This window comes from Pezoporus occidentalis, unplaced genomic scaffold (assembly GCF_034315485.1).
Source record: "Pezoporus occidentalis ecotype Australia unplaced genomic scaffold, CSIRO_AGI_Poc_V1 ctg149, whole genome shotgun sequence".
Classification (NCBI taxonomy): domain Eukaryota; kingdom Metazoa; phylum Chordata; class Aves; order Psittaciformes; family Psittacidae; genus Pezoporus; species Pezoporus occidentalis.
In genome coordinates, this window is record NW_026913305.1 from 61437 (window position 1) to 82395 (window position 20959).

The 20959-nt window shown below is 59.1% G+C and overlaps 2 protein-coding genes across 2 annotated transcripts; one reads left to right on the forward strand and one right to left on the reverse strand.

The window, feature by feature from the left end:
- Positions 1-1993: 1993 nt before the first annotated feature.
- Positions 1994-5180, forward strand: GNAT1 (G protein subunit alpha transducin 1). The gene is made up of 8 exons (XM_062610610.1): positions 1994-2099; positions 3354-3396; positions 3562-3703; positions 3776-3933; positions 4011-4139; positions 4223-4352; positions 4439-4592; positions 4799-5180. Exons 1-8 carry the CDS (start codon positions 1994-1996, stop codon positions 4987-4989), a joined length of 1053 nt encoding a protein of 350 aa, XP_062466594.1. The 3' UTR covers positions 4990-5180.
- Positions 5181-6390: 1210 nt separating this feature from the next.
- Positions 6391-20944, reverse strand: GNAI2 (G protein subunit alpha i2). Its single transcript, XM_062610621.1, has 9 exons — positions 20762-20944; positions 12463-12505; positions 12145-12286; positions 11636-11796; positions 9197-9325; positions 7932-8061; positions 7541-7694; positions 6927-7134; positions 6391-6806 (listed from the first exon to the last, which is right to left on the reverse strand). Exons 1-8 carry the CDS (start codon positions 20877-20879, stop codon positions 6944-6946), a joined length of 1068 nt encoding a protein of 355 aa, XP_062466605.1. The 5' UTR covers positions 20880-20944; the 3' UTR covers positions 6391-6806; positions 6927-6943.
- Positions 20945-20959: the final 15 nt, after the last annotated feature.

Here is a 20959-nt window from a genome sequence, read left to right on the forward strand (position 1 = left end):
TCGGGGCACCCAGGCGCGGGGGGGGTGTGTGTGTGTGTAAATAGCTGTACATGGGAGGCACAGGGGTGGCCAGGGCTGAGCAAGTGTCCCCCAAATAAACACTGGCTTTGGGACAGACGTGGGGCCTCGTGTGCTCTGTCGGGATGCTGCTGCTGCCCCCATCCTGTTATTCCTTAACGCTGCTGCTGAGCCCTGCCGGGAGGGCAGAGCACTGGGCTGGGGCCTGGCAGGAGCGAGGGTAGCACTGGGACCATTGGGAAGCTGGGATCACTGGGTGCTGGGGGGCACTGGGAGGTGGCAGTACTGGGTGGTACTACCTGGGTGTCAGGGGTACGCTGGGCCAGTGCTGGGTGCTACTGAAGGCACTGGGGGCACTCACAGTCAGCGCTGCGAGCACTGGGGAAGTACTGGAGCACTAGGATTTGATACTGGGAGCCGCTACTTGGGGGTAGTAGGGGCATGGGACAGTGGGACACTCTACAGGGAGCACTGGGAGTGGTACTGGGTGATACTGGGCTGTACTGGGAACGTTTTGGTTGGTACAGGGGGCAATGGGGGTTGTGCTAGGCTCCTCTGAGCTATAGTGGAGGTAGTACTGGGACACTGGAGGTTGGTATTGGGAGCACCAGGAGAAGTACTGAGGCATTAGGATTTGGTACTTGGAGTCAGTACTTGGTGTTACCGGGAGCATGGAGTTTGAGACTGGTAATGAGCTCTAGGGTGCAGAGCTCTGCTTGGGGCAGTACTGGGCACGCTGCGGGGTGCAGGGCGGTGCGGCGGGCGCTGCCCTGGGTCCTTTCTCCCTCTGGCGGCCAATTGTGGTGTTGCAGCTGCAATGGGGGGACCGGGGACGGGGCGGGTGTCTGCGCAAGGCGGCGCTGGGGGAGTCCTGCCAGGATCTGGGGACGCTGGGAGGTTACTGGGGTGTCCCTGGAGACCCTGAGTCTTAATGGGGTGCCCACAGTGGCAATGGTGGGCGCTGGGGACATGGGAGGGAGGAACTGGTGTCATAAAGACACCGGGATGGGGCACTGGCAACACTAGGGTGGTCACCTTGGTCGGTGCGGGAGCAAGCGGGTGGCACTGGGCTGCCTCTGGGGCAGGCTTTAGGGGGTGTGTGTATGTCCTGAGGACACTGAAGGGCACGACTGGGATTGCTTGGGGACACTGGGATGAGTGTGATTTCTACTTGAGATACTGAGCAGTGTTACTCAGGAGGAACTCGGAGACCATGGGGAGGGTGTTCAGGCATCCCTGAGGATACTGTACCTGGGAACACTCAGAGGATGACACTGTGCTGGCCTGGTGGCTCTGGAAGTGTATTGGTGGGTGGCTGGGGACACTGAGTGCACACAGGAGGGCTGGGGACATTGGTGGAGTGTCTTGTAAGGAGCTCTGGGGACACAGGGTGGGGTGACTGGGGCTGACATCCAGTCACTGGTGGGTGCCCCTGGGGACACTGGGATGGGTTACTATGGGGAGCTGTGGGCACTGGCCCAGAACTAGGGTTGACCAGTGTGAGCTGGGTCAATGGGAACCTTTCCACTCATTGCCAGTCCCCATCAGACCCACCTCAGCTCCAACCCCACAGCAGAAATGGAGCTGGGTGGGGGTCCCACATCCCCAGGGATGTCTGGGGGATCACTGCCCTAGCCGCAGGGTTGGGGCAAAGAGGGGGCTGGCTGCCTTGCGCCCCTGCAGGCAGAAGTGCTGACACCAGGAACCTGGGATTGCTGAGCTCAGCCTGCTGCAGATTGAAGGGGCTTTATCTGGAGAGGGCGCGGGGGGGGCATCTGGCTTAAACCCGGGTGCTGAGAGCAGCACCAGCCGGGTGGCCCCTGGGGACCTTGGCCCCGTCCTTGGCCCACATTGGTGGCTGGTGGCAGCAGGCACAGGGAGGCTGGTGCTGGAGGCGGCGCGGGGCTGGAGCTCGCTGCCCATCCTGGTACTGACCTCCAAGGATCGGGTGAGCCACAGGGCCGTGGGGCCGAGGATGGGCGCCGGGGCCAGCGCTGAGGAGAAGCACTCCCGGGAACTGGAGAAGAAGCTCAAGGAGGATGCTGAGAAGGATGCCAGGACCGTAAAGCTGCTGCTGCTGGGTATGGAGGGGGACAGCACCCTGGGGGAGATACCCATCCTTTGTGCACCTTACCCTCACAGCCTTCCCTATGGTCCTCTGACACCTCCTGGCACCCCTCAACCCAACCAGGCCTCCCCAACAGCCCCCCTAAACCAAACAGCCCAACCAACTGTCCTCTGGCACCTTCTGACACCCCTAAACCCAACTAGCCCATCCCAACAGCAGCCCTAAACCCAACAGCCTATATAATGTTTCCCTGACTCCCCCAGCACCCCTAAATCTAACCAGCCTACCCCAACAGCACCCTCACCACCCAGGCAGTCCTAAACCCACCTCAACAGCCCACCCAGTGTTTCCCCTGATGCTCCAGCACCCTTAACTCCAACCAGCCCACCTTAATATTCTCCTGTTTTCCTGACACCCCCAGCACCCCTAAACCCAACCAGTTCACCCTAACAGCCCCTTAATGTTTCCTCACTCCCACGGAACCTGTAAGCCCAACCAGCCCACCCCACCAGCTCCCCATTCCCGGGCTCCCCATAACCAGCTCATCTCAGCAGCTCTCTCAACAGTACACACACACACCCCCCCTGCCAGGCTCCCCAAACCCAACAACCAATCTCATCAGCCCAACCTGTGATCCCTCCTCTTCTAGGCATCTCCCAAACCCAACCAGCCCACTCAGTATTCCCCCACTTCAGGTCCCTCAACGCCCAACCAACCCATCTCAAGAGACTTCACCACCACCCCCCACCACCCCCCCCGAGCACCAATACCACCCCCCCAGCTCCCCCCCTCCTCCTAGGCACCCTCATGCAGCCCACACCAGCACTCTGTGTATGTCCCTGCAGCCCCACAGTACTGTGAGTCCCTCCCAGTCCCCCCCAGTTGCCCCAGTGGTGCCTGAGGACGGGGTACCCTGGACATGGTGGTGCCATCAGGACCATCACTGGCCTTCCAGCCCAGGGCTCATCTCCCTGTGTAGCCACAGGCCTAGGGCATGGGGTGATGGGTGGTGGGGTTATGATGCCACCGTGTCCCCATATCCTCCGTTGGGTCCCCAAGCACGTCCCGGCTGAGCTGTTGCAGATCCCATTAACCACAGCAGCTCAGCCCAACCTTAATGCCCGCTGGCACCAGGCTGTAATGCCCCTGCCTGAGCCATGGACCTGGCATTGCCACCAGTGTCCCCAGTCCTGCCCAGCATCAGAAGCCCCAGCACAGGGGTGTCTGTGCAACCAGGACTGCCATGACCTGTGTTTTGTCCCCTCAGGTGCAGGTGAGTCAGGGAAGAGCACCATTGTCAAGCAGATGAAGTAAGTGCCAAGGGGTGACACTTGGTGCTCACCATGCCCAGCTCTTCCCCATGCCACAGCCACGGGGTGTACCCACTCCTTAGTGCCTGGCTCAGACCCATGGCACCAGCCCCATGCTGTACCCATGGGTGCCCAGCTCAGCCCCATGTTTTCCTCCCTGACCAGGATTATCCACCAGGATGGTTACTCACTGGAGGAATGCCTGGAGTTCATCGCCATCATCTACAGCAACACACTGCAGTCCATGCTGGCCATCGTGCGGGCCATGTCCACCCTCAACATCCAGTATGGGGACACAGCTCGCCAGGTGAGGAGCACCCCAGGCTGGGCAGGAGGGTCCCCCTGGTCCCCCAGCCCACTGAGCCCCTGTCTCTGGTAGGATGATGCCCGCAAGCTGCTGCACCTCTCAGACACCATTGAGGAGGGCACCATGCCCAAGGAGATGTCAGACATCATTGGGCGGCTCTGGAAGGACGCAGGCATCCAAGCCTGCTTCGACCGTGCCTCCGAGTACCAGCTCAATGACTCGGCTGGCTAGTACGTGGGGTGGAGGAATGTGGGGAGGGGTCTGGGGGTAGTGACCCATGTCTCATGCCCACCGTGTGCCCGGTCAGCTACCTGTCAGACCTGGAGCGCCTGGTGACCCCTGGCTACGTCCCCACGGAGCAGGATGTGCTGCGCTCCCGTGTCAAGACCACCGGCATCATCGAGACCCAGTTCTCCTTCAAAGACCTCAACTTCAGGTGGGGCCAAGCCCCCAGCGAGGGCTGGTGTCAGGTGGTGTCGGGGAGGGGGTGTGTGCTGACCCCATCCTTGTCCTGCCCAGGATGTTTGATGTGGGGGGCCAGCGCTCGGAGCGTAAGAAGTGGATCCACTGCTTCGAGGGGGTGACCTGCATCATCTTCATTGCCGCCCTCAGCGCCTACGACATGGTCCTGGTGGAGGATGACGAAGTGGTGAGGATGGCTCACCGTCCCACACCCCCCTCTGCTTTGTCCCTGTCATGACATGGGAGTCACCATGGGGCTGTGTCCCTCCACAGAACCGCATGCACGAGAGCCTTCACCTCTTCAATAGCATCTGCAACCACCGCTACTTTGCCACCACCTCCATCGTCCTATTCCTCAACAAGAAGGACGTCTTCCTGGAGAAGATCAAGAAGGCCCACCTCAGCATCTGCTTCCCCGACTATGACGGTGAGCGTGCCAGCGGGTGCAAGTGGGTGGTTGGTGAAGGCTTGGGTGCCAGCACCCTTCAGCAGACACCCACCAGGTGTCCTCAGCACCCCACGCAGTGGTGCTGCACTACCCTTGCTCATGAACCAAGCACAGTTTGGTCGGCCGGGGGGAGTGCTCGGTGACACTCCATGGGGAGGGGACTCAGCTCACTGCTGCGCCATCAGGTCCCAACACCTACGAGGACGCGGGCAACTACATCAAGCTGCAGTTCCTGGAGCTGAACATGCGGCGGGATGTGAAGGAAATCTATTCCCACATGACCTGCGCCACTGATACTGAGAACGTCAAGTTCGTCTTCGATGCCGTCACCGACATCATCATCAAGGAGAACCTCAAGGACTGCGGGCTCTTCTGAGCCCCAGGTCCAGTGCTCCCTCCCCAGCCCCGGCCTCCCCATTCCCCTGGGGGTCCAGCCCCACTGCTGCCCCCACCCCACCTCCACTTGCCCCAAACCCCTGGGATTTGACTGGCTCAGCCCCAGAGACACCCCGGGGGGGGGGGGGGGGGTGCACAGCCCCACTTCCCCTCCTTGTCTGTCCTCCCACCAGCCACCGTCACAGGGCACTCAGTGGTGCTGGGTGCTGTGGGTCCCTGGGTACCCCATGGAGCTGGGGGGTACTGGGGATCCCTTAGGCACTGGGGATCCATTAGGTATCTCTTGGAGTTGCGGACTACTGGGGGTCCCTTGGGTGATGAGGGTCCCTGAGTGCCCCTTGGAGCCAGTGCCCCCAGGGGTGTTGGGGGTCCTTTGGGGTCCCTTGGGGTGCTATTGGGGGTCCCTGATACCCCTTGGAGCTAAAGGGAGCTCAGAGATCCTTTGGGTGCCGGACGTTCCTGGGTACCCTTTGGAGGTGGGAGGTACTGGGGGGGGTCTCTCGGGTGCTGCAGGGTGCTGGCGGTTCCTGGGTGGCCCCTGGAGCCGAGGGTCTCCAGAAACCCCTTGATTCTGGGGGCTACTCTTTGTTCATGGGTGCCCCATGGACCTCGGTGTCCCTATGGAATCCTGGGTGCAACGGGTGCTAGATCCCCCTTGAGGTCACAGGTACTGGAGCTCCCGGAATGCCACCATCCCCCTGCTGCAGGGGCAAGGGGTGGTCATGGTCCCCCATCAGCTCAGACCCCCGGCAATGTCCCAGCTCTCTCTCAAGGGTCCCACTGCTGCCCTCACCTCCCACACCCAGGGGATGCTGCTGAGCCCCGGCGTGATGCCAGCCCACCCCATGCCCCTGTTCCAGTCCGGGCCCCCCCAGCCCCCACCCTATGATCGGTCACAGGTAGGGGGGTACCACTACATACATTGTTGTGGTTTTTTTTTTTCCTTTCTACATTTTATTATTTCAAACCATGTGAACAATTCGGTAAAACATCCTGTGGGAAAAGCAAGGCCGCAGGCACCGGCTGAGGGGGCCCCCGGGCGGGGGGGGAGGCAGCACGGGCCACTGTACAGCAGGCTCTCCTCACCCTATGCAACAGCTAGCCCTACGAAACTAGGCTTAGAAAGAAGGGGAGGGGGGATACAGGCAGCGGCAGCACCCCCTGCCCACCCCTTGGGCAGTGTTGATGGGCAGTGAGGTGGGGTGGGGTGCGGGACCCCCCCCAAGGCACACGGTTGGGGGTGGGCTGGCCGTGGAGGATGCTGCCACCACATAGCACTCGACGCTTTTAAATAGTTTGGTAAAAAGGTTTCTTTAAAAAGCAACCTGGCCCCAGCCGCTGTGGTGTGGTTTTTTTTGCATGGGTTTGGGGGGTGGGGGGGTGCCTTTCTTTTCTGGTCTACCCAAAGGAATGTCATCGTCGTGTTTTTGGCCGGGTGGGCATCCGTGAGGGGACCCCCGTGTCCCCTCCCCATGCCAGCAACACTTGCAATGTAAACAGAGAGAGCGCCAGGGCTCGGAGCACATCAACAGGGGGCACGGAGGGCATGGACAGAGGGGTGGGAGGGTTCAGGGCTTAAAAACCAAGATTAAAACCTCGTTTTCCCCGGGAAGGGTGACGCTGGCAAGGAGGAGGAAGGTGGTGGGGGACAAACACAGGCAGCAGGGGGGACACAGGCCCTGCCACTGCGCTGGCACCCAAAAGTCTCTTTGTGGGGTGGGGGCAGAGGGATGAATCCGAAGAGAAGCAGGAGTGGGGGGCGGCATGGTCCTTCCTTCAGCGGCGGGCCCAGGGGTCCTAGAAGAGAGCAGGGGGTGAGTGGATGGGATGAGGGGCACGGGCACCCCCAGCTGGTGATACAGCAGGACAGGATGCTCTGTGGCCACCCCAATTGGCCCTACTGGGACCAGCACGCACCTAGGCAGCACCGGCGCTCAGAAGAGCCCGCAGTCCTTCAGGTTGTTTTTGATGATGACGTCAGTGACGGCATCAAAGACAAACTGCACGTTCTTGGTGTCGGTGGCACAAGTGAAGTGGGTGTAGATCTCCTTGGTGTCCTTCCGCTTGTTCAGGTCCTCGAACTTGCTCTGGATGTAGCTGGCCGCCTCGTCGTACTTGTTGGCCCCTGGGGAGGAGCACACACTGGGATGCCCCACAGTCCCCCAGGGACATCCCCCCTGCCACCAGCACCCAAAGGGTTTGGGCTTGGCTTAGCTCCACACACCAGCTCAGCCACTGCTCCGATGCTGAACTGATGCTCCCCAGGCACACTGAGCCTCAGCTAAACCCCCCCAAGGGCTGCTTCCCCTTGTGTCATGTGCCCATCTTTCCCCATACCCTGGGTCACCCCAAACACCACTGCACTCCACCACTGCCCCAGCACACCACTTCCCAGACACAGGAAAGCCACCATATCCATCCCCAGCATCGCGTGCTACACAACCCAGGCAAGAGACTGCCTAGTGCTTTTGCACCACCTTGTCTTATTGCCAAGGTGCCCTTTGGGGGAGCACCAAGGGTCCTGGTGGTACCTGTGTACTCAGGGAAGCAGATGGTGAGGGGGCTGTGCATGATCTTCTCCTCAAAGAGGTCTTTCTTGTTGAGGAAGAGGATGATGGATGTGTCCGTGAACCACTTATTGTTGCAGATGCTGTCAAACAGCTTCATGCTCTCGTGCATCCGGTTCTGGCAGGGAAAACAGCAGCCTGAGCAGGGCAGGAAACCCCAAGCAGCTCCCACCCTACTGCTGACCAACCTGCCACCTCCCCACATTCCTGTCAGCCCAGGCAGGGGATGCTCATGGCCCTGCAAGACTTGGGCCACACTGGCCAGAGCACTGGTGACCACCTGAGGAAGGGGTGCTCCCCCTGCCCCACAAGGATGGGATGGCTCACAATACCCACTCCATCTGCCTCGACTCACCATCTCCTCGTCTTCAGCCAGCACCAGGTCATAGGCACTCAGGGCCACGCAGAAAATGATGGCTGTCACCCCCTCAAAGCAGTGGATCCACTTCTTCCGTTCCGAGCGCTGGCCCCCCACATCGAACATCCTGGGGCAGGGAGGTGGTGTGGTGATAGGCAGCACATCCAGCACTGCTCTCACCCGCACCCTGCCTCAGTTTCCCCAGCTTCCTGGAGCAGGAGCGGCACTGGGGCAGGCAGAGAACGGTGTCTCTTCCCCAGGGACTTTGCTGGTGCTGTGGATCTGCTCAGCACCCACTGCCCATCCCAGGGACAGCAGGGTGTCTGGGACCAAATCCCCACTATAAGCCAGAGCAGGATCAGGCCGCCTTTCCCAGGGGTGTCATGGCTCCAGTAGATGCTCTTGGAGTTCTACTCTGGAGCAGGTGCTGTGGGATTTTGCTTTAGATCTTGGACCAAGCAGAGCTGCGGTGCTTGGCCAAGAGGCTGCAGGCTCAGCAGGATCACAAGAAGTGCAAGGACTCAGGGGATGATCCCAGTGCACTGCGAGCCTCTCCTGCTGCAGGCGGCAGAGGATGCTCTGCATCCACAGAGAAAAGCCCACCAGCAGCACTATGTCCACTGCCAACTGCCTGGCTGGCAGCAAGGCTTCTTCACTGCTGTGCCCCCTGGATATGCCACATTCCCCTGGACCATCCTTCCCACCACCTCCAAAACACTGCCCTGTCGATGCACAGCCAAGTGCTTCCATCCCACCAGGGTGGCAGAGGGGTCCTCGCTGCCCCCCACAACCAGAGAGGACCCCTGCAGATCTTTCTGCCAGCAGCTCCATTGCCAAGTGACTAAATTCCTCGGAATGTGCACAGTGCCAGCTCTTTGCCTCGGAAACTGGAGCTCTGGCTATTTCCCATGGGTTTTCAGTGGAAAGCAACCCAGTATGCCAGCAGGCAGCAGGGTCACTGCCCAACACAGAGACCCCCGGCTCATGCCCAGCGCCCTACCCACAGCAGAAGCAGCATCAGGCACACAGAGGATTCCTTCCCACTTCCCCCTCCTGCCCGAGGCTGGATCTGGCCCCTGGATGAGCCCTGCAAGGCGTTTTTGAGGCTGCTCCAGCTATTTCAGCAGTTTCCGCTCACTCCGAGGCCACAGCTCTCGCCACGAGCAAACCCAGGGGGAGTCAGTGCAAGCAGGATCCAACCCAGCACAGGGAGGGAGGGATTTCTTGCCTTGGAAAGGAAAAAGGGAAAGGGTCAGACATACTTGAAGTGCAGGTCCTTGAAGGTGAAGTGGGTCTCTACGATGCCGGTGGTCTTCACCCTGGTGCGCAGCACATCCTGCTGGGTGGGGATGTAGTCAACACGGGCTATCCGCTCCAGGTCATTCAGGTAGCTGGCGAGGGAGCAGAAAGGCGCTGTGGAAGCTAGACCATGGGTCACAACCCACTCAAATCCCATGGGGCATTCCCACACCAGGCCACCCTCTCCATAGACCCTGGCATCAACCATTCAGAGTGGGCAGCGCTGAGCACAGTGGACCCCATCGGCACCCTGGGGTCACCCCAGAGCCCTGCCAGCTGCTGGGGTGACAGGGGGATGCAGCCAGGGCTTAGGGGGCTCCCCTCATTTCCCGGGCTGTTTGCACAGGGGAAATGGTGAGAGGAAAGTATTCAGTGCTATGGCAACCAGCCACAGCGCCGGCGGAAACAATCGATGGCGCCGGGCCATTTATAGTCACAAAACACAAAGGGACGGCATCCTGGGAGGAAGCGGGAGGCAGGAGAGACAGGGAGCAGTGTGGCTGGGGGGCTGTCGTCCATCCTGAGCCCCCCCAGGGTAGCACTGCCGGCCCTGGCCCTGTCAGAGCCCAGTCACCAGCAGTGGGGGTTGGTTCCCAACATTGGGACCAGCTGAGGGTTGCTGGGAGAATCAAGGCAAGTTTCAATTTCTCCAGCTCACGTTGATTTAATTGGGTTACTATAAACAGGCTCCTTTAAGCACATTAGGCTTGTGTTAATTAAAGGCATTTGCAGCCCTGTAATCTGGTGAAAGGCAGATTACAGCTCGCAAAGCCACAGGGATCCCTGGCTCCAATGGCAGCAGGGCTGTTGGCCAGCTCCCAGGAAACCCTTCGGTGAGCCGGATCAAAGCCAGAGCTGTAGGTGCCCTGGGACCCCACGGTGGGTGCAAGGGCGGGGGGACCGGCATGGCGCTGTGTGGAACAGCTTGAAAACAGCCGGAAACACACGCGGCCTCTGGCTGACAAAAAACAGGAAACACTGCAGCAGGGCTGCACAGCGCCGGCGGCACTCGGACCATGCACCCACCCAGGGTGCCAGTGAGCGCCCACCAGGCACCCTGAGCTCCAGCTTACCAGCTGCAAAGAAGGCAGGGGTACAGACAGGCTGTGTCCTGGGCACGGCACAGGGCTCCTCAAACCCTGGGTGCCCTGTGCCAGTGGCACCACAGGCACAGCACCATCCCCACAGGGATTGACAGGGCATCGACTACTGCACCAGCATCTCTGGGGGGCTGGAGGGGCTTTTAAGTCATGCCTGCGCAACCCCTGCAATGTGCCAAACACACCATACATGCATTTACAGTGATACTCAGCTTGCAGGCACCTTGCAGATGTATCTACTCAGACTGTGGCTACGAGCTGCCAGGCAGCTGCCAGGTCCCTCCTGCCTCCAAACCAGCACCCATGCCACTGCCGGCTGTGGGACGATGACACTGAGCAGGACAGGGACCAGGGAGGGCGGGTGGGGGTCAGGCAGCAGCAAAAGAAAACCGTGGATGCTGGAGCAAAGAGCTGGTGGGAGCTTCTCTGGGGTCATTGCTTGCCAGGACCTTTCCTCTGCCTCTTACCCCCAGTGACCTCAATGCAGAAGAGGGACCCAACAGTGCCAGAGGGGACAACTGGGCTGGCACACAGGGGACAAAGCAGTGGCAAGTCCCAAGGATGCTTACACCCCAGCGGGACCAGCCTTAATGGTGTTTTCTTGGCACACCACAAGCTCCCTATGGCACTGCTTCACCACAAAGGATCTAGGCAGACAGGGTAGGAGGACACCATACAAGCTCAATACAGCCTTGGCCACACCACCCTCTCCAGCAACCATATTTTAGGTAGATTAACGTATTTATTAAATCTCTTCAGGGATAAACCCAACCAGATGGAGGCAATTTATCCACCTAAACTCGAGCTTGCTGGCTAGTACACTAGCATAATGCCAAGTCTTTCCATATAAACTCAGTTAAGATGAAAAGCCTCTTGTGCATCCTTCTTATCCTGTTCACACACACGGGTCCCCAGTGCCCTCTCTGGAGCTTTTTTTTGTCTTCATGCCTATGAAGGGCCATGAGGACAGGCAGTACCCCTGGCTCTGCTCACATGGGGGAAGCCATGTCAGGGACAACAGGGGAGAGCAAACCCCAGGAAAGGCAGTGGGTGCAGAGCAGTGGCAGGAGGGGGGTGCCCTGGTGCCCCCCTCCTGCGGGACGCAGCACCCTGCCAGAGGAGGAAACAGCTTTCGAAACATCCGCCTTCCCAGTTCTGCTCTGGCTCAGCCCCAGCGCCGGATGGGAAGTGGCAGCACCAGCCCCTGAGGTGATGGGGAACAGCAGCCCCTGAAGGATTTTCTGTTGCTCAATAAAAGCTCCACAGCCTGCAGGGCCTGGGGAGAGGAACCAGGGTACTCACTAGGCAGCAGAGTCATTCAGCTGGTACTCTCGGGAGCGGTTAAAACAAGCCTGGACTCCGTTGTCAGCCCACAGCCTCCGGATCACACTGGCCAGGTCTTCTGGCATGATGCCCTGCTCCTCAGCGGTGCAGGAGAGCGCAAACAGCTGCCGAGCATCATCCTGAAGGGAAAAAAAACAGGGATAAAGCATTGGCACAGGGTTATCGAAACTCACTTTGCCCCAAAGGATTTGGCTGGAGCCCACCGTGTCCCACCCAGATGGCAAGGCAGGAGCTCCAGATGGGGATGAGACAAAAGGGAAGCAATGGACCCCCACCTCTGCACCCATCAGGGGCCGTGCCAGGGTAGCCACCTATGGATTATGCTTAGGGTGCCCCCTTCCTCAACACCAAAGACAGGAGGTCACGTCCAGCGAGGGAACAGCAGAGCTTGAGCAGGACCACCCTAATCCTGATCCAGCTTTGGGACCCCCAAGCCCTGCCAGGCGCACTGGGAGCAGGGCACTCACCGCTCTGGAGGAGTCTCCAAAGTCAATCTGCAGGTTCCCCATCGCCTTGATGATAGCCATGATGGACTGGATGGTGTTGCTGTAGACCACAGCTTTGTACTGCCGGCACTCCTCCTCAGAATAGCCATCCTCATGGATGATTCTGGGGCAGGGAAGAGACACAGGCAAGGTCAGCCCTCCATGGGGCACCCCATGGTGCTGCTCCCTCCCCATGCTCTGCAGCAGCACTGATGCTGCAGAGGGGAACTTTCCTCAGCTGCCACCGGTTTCAGAGCCCGTGGCTGGGGTCTGTGCGGTGTCAGCCGCAGGGGCACTCACTTCATCTGTTTGACGATGGTGCTCTTCCCAGACTCGCCAGCACCTGCAGAGAAACAAGAAGGGGAGAGGAGCAGTGAGGTGCTGCCCAAAGCTGGGATCCCCACACTACTGGGACCACCCAGCCCTGGGAGGGAGGGCAGCAGCAGCTTCAGCCACTGGAGGAGATCTCCCAGCATTGGCCAGAGCAAGGGTCTGGATGGGTACTGGGAACAGCAGAGCCAGGAAAGGGGGAGGAAAAGGGGAGTCTAGGGGAGATTTTGCAATAGCTCCCATAGGAAAGAAATGACACCAGCTCCAAGCCAGGAACATGGCACCAAAGCACTAATGTTTGCCCTGTGGTGTCAGAACACCGCAGCCAAGACAGCGGACAGCCCCAGCTTCAGCTGAGCTTGGGAATGCCCTGCAATGCCCATCACCTGCCATCCCAGCTCCAGGCAGAGCCTGAGCTTAGCTGCCATATCCCAAACCACATCTGCATCCCTACTGTGCCAGAGGACAGTGGAATGTCAGCCTTGCCACATGCCCACAGCTGGAACTGGCAGCAGCCAGGACACAGGATGCTGGTGCCACCAGGTACGGGCAGGGGGCTGGGCACCCAAAGCCAGGGACTCCAGGGAGCACAGGAAGAAGCTGCCACCTCCGCCAGTGCTCGAGAGGCTCCCGGCAGGATCAGCCACCCCCGGGCTGCTTTTCAGTGTGCACTTCCCAGCCTGCCAGGTCCCCAGCCTGGCTGCGGAGGTGGCTGCCAGCAGGGAAAGCCGATGGCTTCCAGGGTGGATTTATTCCTCAGCATTCGAACACGGGAGGCCAGGGCTCGGAGGGGACAGCCAGGGTGCCTCAGGCTCCCGCTCCACCATCCTGTCCCCCCTGGGGACATCACCCCACAGAGGCGATGTGCAGGTCCCAACCCAGCCCTCCCTCCCCAGGCTGGGAGCAGGAAAGAGCAAAGTCACCCCGGCTGCAAGAAAGGGGAAGCTCAAAGGGGAAGCTGAAAGAGACAGCGCAGGCCGCTTGTCCTCTCTCCAGGCAGGGAGTGACACCAAGATGAACGAGCATCAGGCTCACTTCGCCCTGAGACCCCCAGCAGGACAAGACCCCTTCGGCCAGGGACCAGCATCATCCCTGCCCCTGGGTGCAAATCCCAGGGGATCCCCCCACACCAAGTCAATCTCCAAGTTCTCTCCCGTCCCCCTTGGTAGGTCCCGTGGCTGCCCTCAGCCATGGAGCTGCCCTTATTGGAGGCCCCAGGCAGAGCCGCACTGGCACAGCCACAGAGAGGGGAGAGAGATTACAGAGGAGTTTAGAAAAAAATAATAAATATATATATAAAAAATCAGATTATGCTAAAATTAACCAGGACAAACAGCCTGTCATGCCAGCCGAGACATGGCGGCAGGGAGCAAACACCTTCTGCCTGTGCCACCAGCATAAATGCAGCCCTGGTGATGAGCACGTACCCCATGGACACTGCTCAGGGCATGGAGCCCCCTGAGGCTGAGGCCGTACTGGGGCTACACAGACCCTACATTTATTGCCAGGAACACCCGCTCCATGGTCTTCATGCTACATCTGCTGAGGGACAGGCTCTGCTCAGCCCAGGGTGAGTGTTCAGCATGGCCAGGGCTCTCCAGCAGCCCTGGCCTGCACCAGCACCCCTAGCTTGCTGACACGGCACCCGGCACAGCCCGGACAGTGTCCATGGTCAGTGCTGGCAATTCCTGCCTGGAGCTGGGAGCAGCAGGGGGAAGCATTTCCGCCTATCCCTTCATTTTTTCCACTAAATACCTGTGGTTTCTGACAACACCAACCCTGCACCGCCGGGCTCGGTGCCCAGACAGGGAAACTGAGGCATGTAGCATGGCAGAACCTTGCTTATAAGCATCCCTGGGGTGAGGTGCCAGTTGTCCCCCAGTCTCCTGCCCTGCCTGACGTTTGCTTCCTGCCCAGGAGGGTACAACCCGTCTGGGACCTCCTGTCTGCCCGCAGCAGGGTGACAGTCAGCAGGAGGGCAGGAGTCACCAAGGCCAGCCATTTACCTCTCAAACTTCCCCTACAGCTCCTGGCTAGAAGGCAGCTGTGCCATTGCCCTCCTAGCTCAGGCCAGCACCTCTGCTCACTGCCGGGAGCACGCCCGCATGCTTGTGGTGAGCAGAAATTCAGGCCTGAATCTTTAACACCCTGCAGCTGCCCTGCCAGAGCCCAGCAGAAGCCAGGGAGGCAGTAGTTGGTATCCTCCCCCTCCAATTTCCCTTTCAAATCATCATCTTTGCCTAACGAAGGGGCCAGGGAATTGCCACCGCCAACACTGCCAGGCCCAATGGGTGCCCCAGCACCTGCAAATCCCACCCAGCACAGCGCAGGGGGGACCCTTCCCAGCCCCCCCATTGAGCATAGCAGAGGGGAAGGGTTTCCAATCCCCGGAAAACCCCAGCTGCCGTCCATTCAGCCCCAAAACAATCCGCGGGCAGGGCGCCAGCTGCCACTTCCACCCTCCTGCCCAATCCAGGCAGGAGACAGGCAGCGCACGGGGTTTCACGTCATCCTCCACCCCCCCATGCTGGCCAGGCATTGGGTAGGATGGAGAGCCCCCACCATGGGCTGACCCCTCATCCGGGCTTCCTCCAGCCCTGTGCACCCTTCCTGCCTCATTCCCAGAGCTGCACCCGTCAAAAACAGGACGAGAGCTCTCTCTTGGGCTGATTTCCCCCTTTTTCTGTTAAAAATAATCTTCAACAATTTAAAAGAAGCAGCTGCCTGGCTCCAAAGCTCCCCGTTAATCCACTGGCGAAACATTTATTTAGCCAATATATATTTTGCATCCCACAATTTAAGATGCTTTCCGGCCAGCACAGACTTAACGTGATACATGCAATATATTTCTGGTCAGTATATATTTAACACCATATATTTAAGCAGCTGGTCACAGGTTTTGGGGTCCACCTCACCCCGCATTGCTGAGAGGGAATTTTCCATCTTGCCGCATGGCACCATCCTGTTTTATGCTTTCAAATATCCAGGCGTGGATGGAAGCGATGTACAGCTGGAAAATTTTCCTTATTACAGGGGAGAAGCTGGAATTCCATCCACCACTGGGTCCGGAGCCATCCCCAGCACCCACAGTCCCATCCTCAGTGAATGTGCTGGAAAGTTTTCCCAGCCTGGCAAACAGGAGCTATTACTTGAGCATGGATTTATGAATGGTTTTTACTTCTGGACAAACCCACCGATCCTCTTCCGAGCAGGACAGACACCCTCATGGGGTGGCTATCTAGGCACCTGTGGGGTCTCTGCCATCAAACAAGACTTTCAAAGGTGCGTTAAAAGCAGAGTTACCCTAAAGACTCGAACAGTAATAATCAGAAGAGATTCCCCTTGACATTTTCCTTCCTACCCAAAATAGATGGAAAATTGCTGTAAAAACAATCGTGTTTTTTTAAAACCCCACAGCGACACAGGGCGTTTTTCCCAGGGGCCATCCCGTTCCGGCACAGGGCTGGCCGCTTCCCAGGAGGAGCCTGCGCATTTGCACACAGTGGGATGCCACGTCCCCAAGCAGGACCCCCAAAAATTAGGGGGCACCAGGGAGGTCTGAACCCCCCTGTCCAAGACAGCAGATGGAGACACAGAAAAAAAACCCACAGAAATAAAAGAAGTAGAAATAATTCAGCAGCGGGAAGGACATTTGGAGTACGGGGGGAGGAGGAGGTGGGCTGGGGATGATTTCCCATGGGGAGCACAGCAAATGCACCCCAGGTGCTGACAAGGGCCGCTGGTGTTCACGAGCTGGACAAAACTATCCTTGTGCTGGGCTTTTTCCAGGAATCCTAGAACTTTGCTGCTCTGTTTCTGTCCCTGCCATAGCTGCAGTGGTCTCTCCCTCTCTCCCCACTTCGGCTGGCACCAGCCACTTCTGAGCCCTCGCTCCCCACGCTGGCTGTGCCAGCACTGGGGTGGTGGGGAAGGGCCCCCTCAAGGGCTCAGCATCGCGCTGTCCCCTCCTCCCGCACACATTTCAGGTTATCGGCATCAATTTTCTCATCCCTAGAAAAGGGGTCTCCTGAAGACTGTCACCCACCAGGTCAGCCCCGGCTGTTCCAGCACAGACACACCATGGTCCCCACATTCTCCCACCAAACACTGGAGTGGCTCCAGCGCAGCCCGTGCTGGAGAGCTGCCCCCAGCAGGACTATGACTCTGTGCCGGAGTGCCACCATCCCCTCATCCCACCCTGATGGGCGGGGGCTCACCAGCACCCTACTCCCCCCGCCTGGGTTTTCCGCCAGGATTACTCAGCTCCCCAGCTCTGGTGATTCAGCCGGCCTCTGGCCCGGAAACCCGTGCTCCATCCCGGAGCAGGAAACCCGGTAGCTGCAGAGAGGCCAGGCCAGCCCCGGCTCCAGCAATGGCACTGAGGCACTCAATTAGCCTGGCACCCACAGCCCTAGGTGGGCAAAGCCCATGGAAGACCCTCTGTAAAGCTCTCTATATGGGTAAAGCAATATATACATATGCTTTTAAATATATATACAAAAAGCAATTTATATACTACTCCATAAAAAGGAGCAATATATATACACAAAAAAGGAATACATATAAAAGAATGAAATATTTTTCTAATGCATACACATACAATTCTATACTAAATATACACATCTGCTGCTTCTCCTGTGCAAAGCCTAAGCATTCATCCGGGAGTGGAGGGCAGCTGCCTGCATCTGGGACATCACCAGCAGGGACACCAAGTTGTCCTGTCTCAGGGCCTGGGTGCTGTGCTCCTTCCATCCCATCTCAACCCATGTGAGCACCAAGCTCTTCCCTGCTACATGACACCTCCTGCTTTGTGGCCAGAAACACCCCTGGGACCCTTCAGTGTCCCCACCGAAGGGAGGAGCTGATCCCCTTCCCACACCCTGGGCTGGGGCAGGAGCACAAAACCAAAACCCCAAGGCAGGACAAAGTGCAGCAGAATAAGCGCTCACACGCGAGGCCAGGGCAGAGCCGGGCACCGCAGCCACTGAAAGGCGCAGCTGGTCCCTCCCTTTCTCTATTTTTATGCAAGCCTCAAAAATACCCCAAATATATAAAGCTGTTGAGCCCTGCCCCAGCCACAGCTCACCCAGGCAGGATCTCCTACAGGCAAGACTCACTCCTGTGCGAGTCAGTCCAGGTGGGTGCGAGGGGAGCATCCTCACCCCAGGGTTTGCACCTCCAGCACTAAAAACCACTGCGGATCAACACGATCAACCCAAAAGCACCATCCCTCTCCTAGGCATCTTCACAGCCTCTAATGCTCCCCGAGCAGCCAAGAAATCCTTTTACTTTCGTAATCCTCCAAAGGAAAATACAGAATTAGGGCCTTTAAATGAGGCAACTGCTTGCCTGCACTGATTCTTCATCCCCCCAGAGCATCCCAGCACCAGCAAGCAGGAGCTGGGCTGGGCAGAACCCAAGTTCTACTTACAGCCAGCGACTCCAGTGTTTTGAGCCATGGTGATGTCAAAGAGCCGACAGCGGCACTGGGAGCTACTGGCAGCGTTGCTGCACAGGGTGGATGCTCCAGATGCCACTGATGGCTCCTGGCCTCTCCCAGCACCAAAACCTTGGGAGGCTGTTGGTTTCCAGCCACAGGGATGGGGGGGTTGCCTTGTTTGGGTGTTCTCCCCATCAGAGACTGAAGCTTCAAACTATATGCATGCAACTATTTCAGAGCTGGCAAACGGCAGAGGAAAACCTGCAGGCAAGGACAGGAGGTGCTGGCCCACACTTACAGTGCCATGCACCACTGGGGGTCCTGCCTGCCCCACCACACTGACAGCATACATCATCCCTCTCCAGCTTGCCCACCATGGTGGAGGAAAGGCATCAGCACTGAGCCAAGGTGGCTGTACTGATCAGCCCCAAGCCCTGCATGGTGCCGGTGCGCAGCATGGTTCTATACTTGCACTGCCACCCCGCTGCACACCAAGCCCAGAGCTCTTCACCCACACCGCATCCTGCCGGCTGCACCAGCAGCTCCAAGGGCCGGCAAAACCCATGCGGTGCTTGGAAAAGCCTTCTTCTCTTTGTGCCACAGGCCAATTAGGCACAAAGGGTGAAGCTATTTTTCTTCTTATATTTTTTTCTCACTAATTTTTCCCCCCTATTTCTGGAGGATGCAGGAGTGCTGCAGCCCTGAGGGAGGGCTGCGAAGCTCTGCCTTGCTAAGTGTGCCTAAGAGCTGTGGTGCTTACCAAAAAGCACCTGCTGGGCTCATGTGAAGCCCTAGTTCTCAAAGCTTCCTCCAGCTAGGGGGAAAAAAATCAGGTGATAGGAAGAGCGGGCACCGCATCGCCATGTAGAGCAACACTGGCCCCAACTCCAGGCATTCTCTCCCGTCTCAGGAGGATTTTCCAGCCACAGCTGGGCTTGGAAACAGGCCAATGTGACCCAAGGATCCAGCACTACTTACACCTGAACACCTGCGAGGGGAAAAACTAAACATAAAAAAATAATTTAGAAGAGCCATTTCACACTATTTTTGGCTTTAGAAACCAACTGAGATCAGAAATACCGCTTGTAAATGCTGGCCTCGACAGAAAGAGTGCACCCGCCATCCTCCTCCTGCCTCTGCTTCTCTAGAGAGCAGGACACGGGAAAGGGATGTGGGCTGGCCAGCCCATACTGTGATCCTTGCCAACTGGGAGCCCCTGTCCTCTCAGAGATGCTCAGCACCAGCCAGCCGGACACCCCAATGCCGGCAGCACTGGGATGATGACGCCCATCCTGTCCGGCCCCTGGAGCCCCATGGGAAGGAGGTGCCAACCCCCCTGCCCAGCTACATCCCTTAGCACCATTATTTCAAGAGCTGCGAAGCCAGCATCAAGGCCCGGCACAGGAGCAGCTCACGGCAAAGGGGGACCATGTGTTTCCCCAAGTGAACCCCATGGGGTTTCACTGCACCGGCACCCACCCCTCCCCGGAAACAAGCGGGTCAGCGAGCTTGTATAAGCAGCCAGACCCCCCTCGATGGCACAGCCCCCCCGACAGGTCCTGCTCTGGCACCACTCACGCCAAGGCTGAAATAAGAATAAACCCCCAAACCCCTCAGTGCTCCGTTAAACGAGCGGTTCAGGGCGTTAATTACGTATTTCTCAAGGCAGGCAGGGGTTGAGCAAATAAAGGGCTGCCGGATTTCGGCTGACTTCCTGCTGCCGGCAGCTTCCTCTGCCGATGGCAGTGACGAGCCGAAAGACATTTTCTGCCAGCGCTGCCCTGGCAGCAGCCGGGATTTCCGTGCCCATCCCGGGTCTCGCTGCCCCAGGGTGCTGTGAGAGCCCCACGTCACACCGGGAGTGAGGCTCTCCCTGGGAATTTCGGAAAAGGAATTAAAAACCCCAACTGGGAGTCATTAAGAAAAATAATAAAGTAAATAAGCAGCTGCCTTGCCTGCAGGCGCAGGGCAGGTCTGTGAACGCCCACAGCAGCATTGTGGGGCCGCTTTGAAGAGTGCAAGCGGCCCGTTATCGCTATGAAAATCAGGTGTCCGTGGGGCAGAGCACCCGTGGGCTGCACAGGCTCCTGCCCACTGTGGGCAGCATGTGGGACCGAGCTTGCTGCCCGAGCTCCCCATCACTCCATGGCGAGGGGAGGGCGACAGTGGGATAGAGGGGCTCGGCTGGACCCATTACCTCTGCCCCAGCCAGTCTGAGGCCAGAGCAAGGCAAGTCCATGGAGGATCCCTCCCTGGCATGGCCAGGCAGCTGGGGGTCATGCAGGCAAGACAGGGGGTCCCAGCCAGCGGGAGGGTGGAAATGTCCCTAACTGTGCCCAAAGGGACGTGTCAGGATGGATGCCGGTGGGGTGCGGGGATGGAACCACAGTGGGGTGGGGCTGGCACCCAACTTCAGGGGAGCCCCGCAGGCAGGGGTGGGGCTGGCACCCCCCTGCAGAGGGATCCCCAAGGCCTGCTGCAGGACCAGCACCCCACTCCTGGTGGGACCCCTGCGCCTGAGATGGGCTCCACACCCCATTCCTGTGCGGAGCCCCAAAGCCTGTTGTGGGGCCAGCACCCCACTTCTGGGGGAAACCCGGAAGCCTGGGGGGGGGGGGAGGGCGGGCACCCTACTCCCTGAGAGATCGATGGGCCGACACCCCACTGCGGAGGGGGGGGAACCCGAGGGCTGGGCTGGGTCCAGCACCACATTACTGGTGGAACCCCGGGGCGGGGCCGCAGCCTCGCGGGCTGGTGCCCAGGGTCTCGGTTCCGGAAGGACCGGGCCGGGCCGGCCGTGTCCCGTTAGGTGGATCCCAAGGGTCTCACCCAGCAGCAGCAGCTTCACCTCCCGCGCCGCCTTCTCGCCGTCCTCCCGCAGGTTCTTGTCGATCATGCGGGATCGCTCTGCGGCCGCCTTGTCCTCGGCGCTCACGGTGCAGCCCATGGCGGCGGCCGCGGCTGCCTGCGCGCCCCCGGTCTGGCCTGCGCGCCGCCGCGGGGCGGGGCCACGACGGGCGGGGTCTG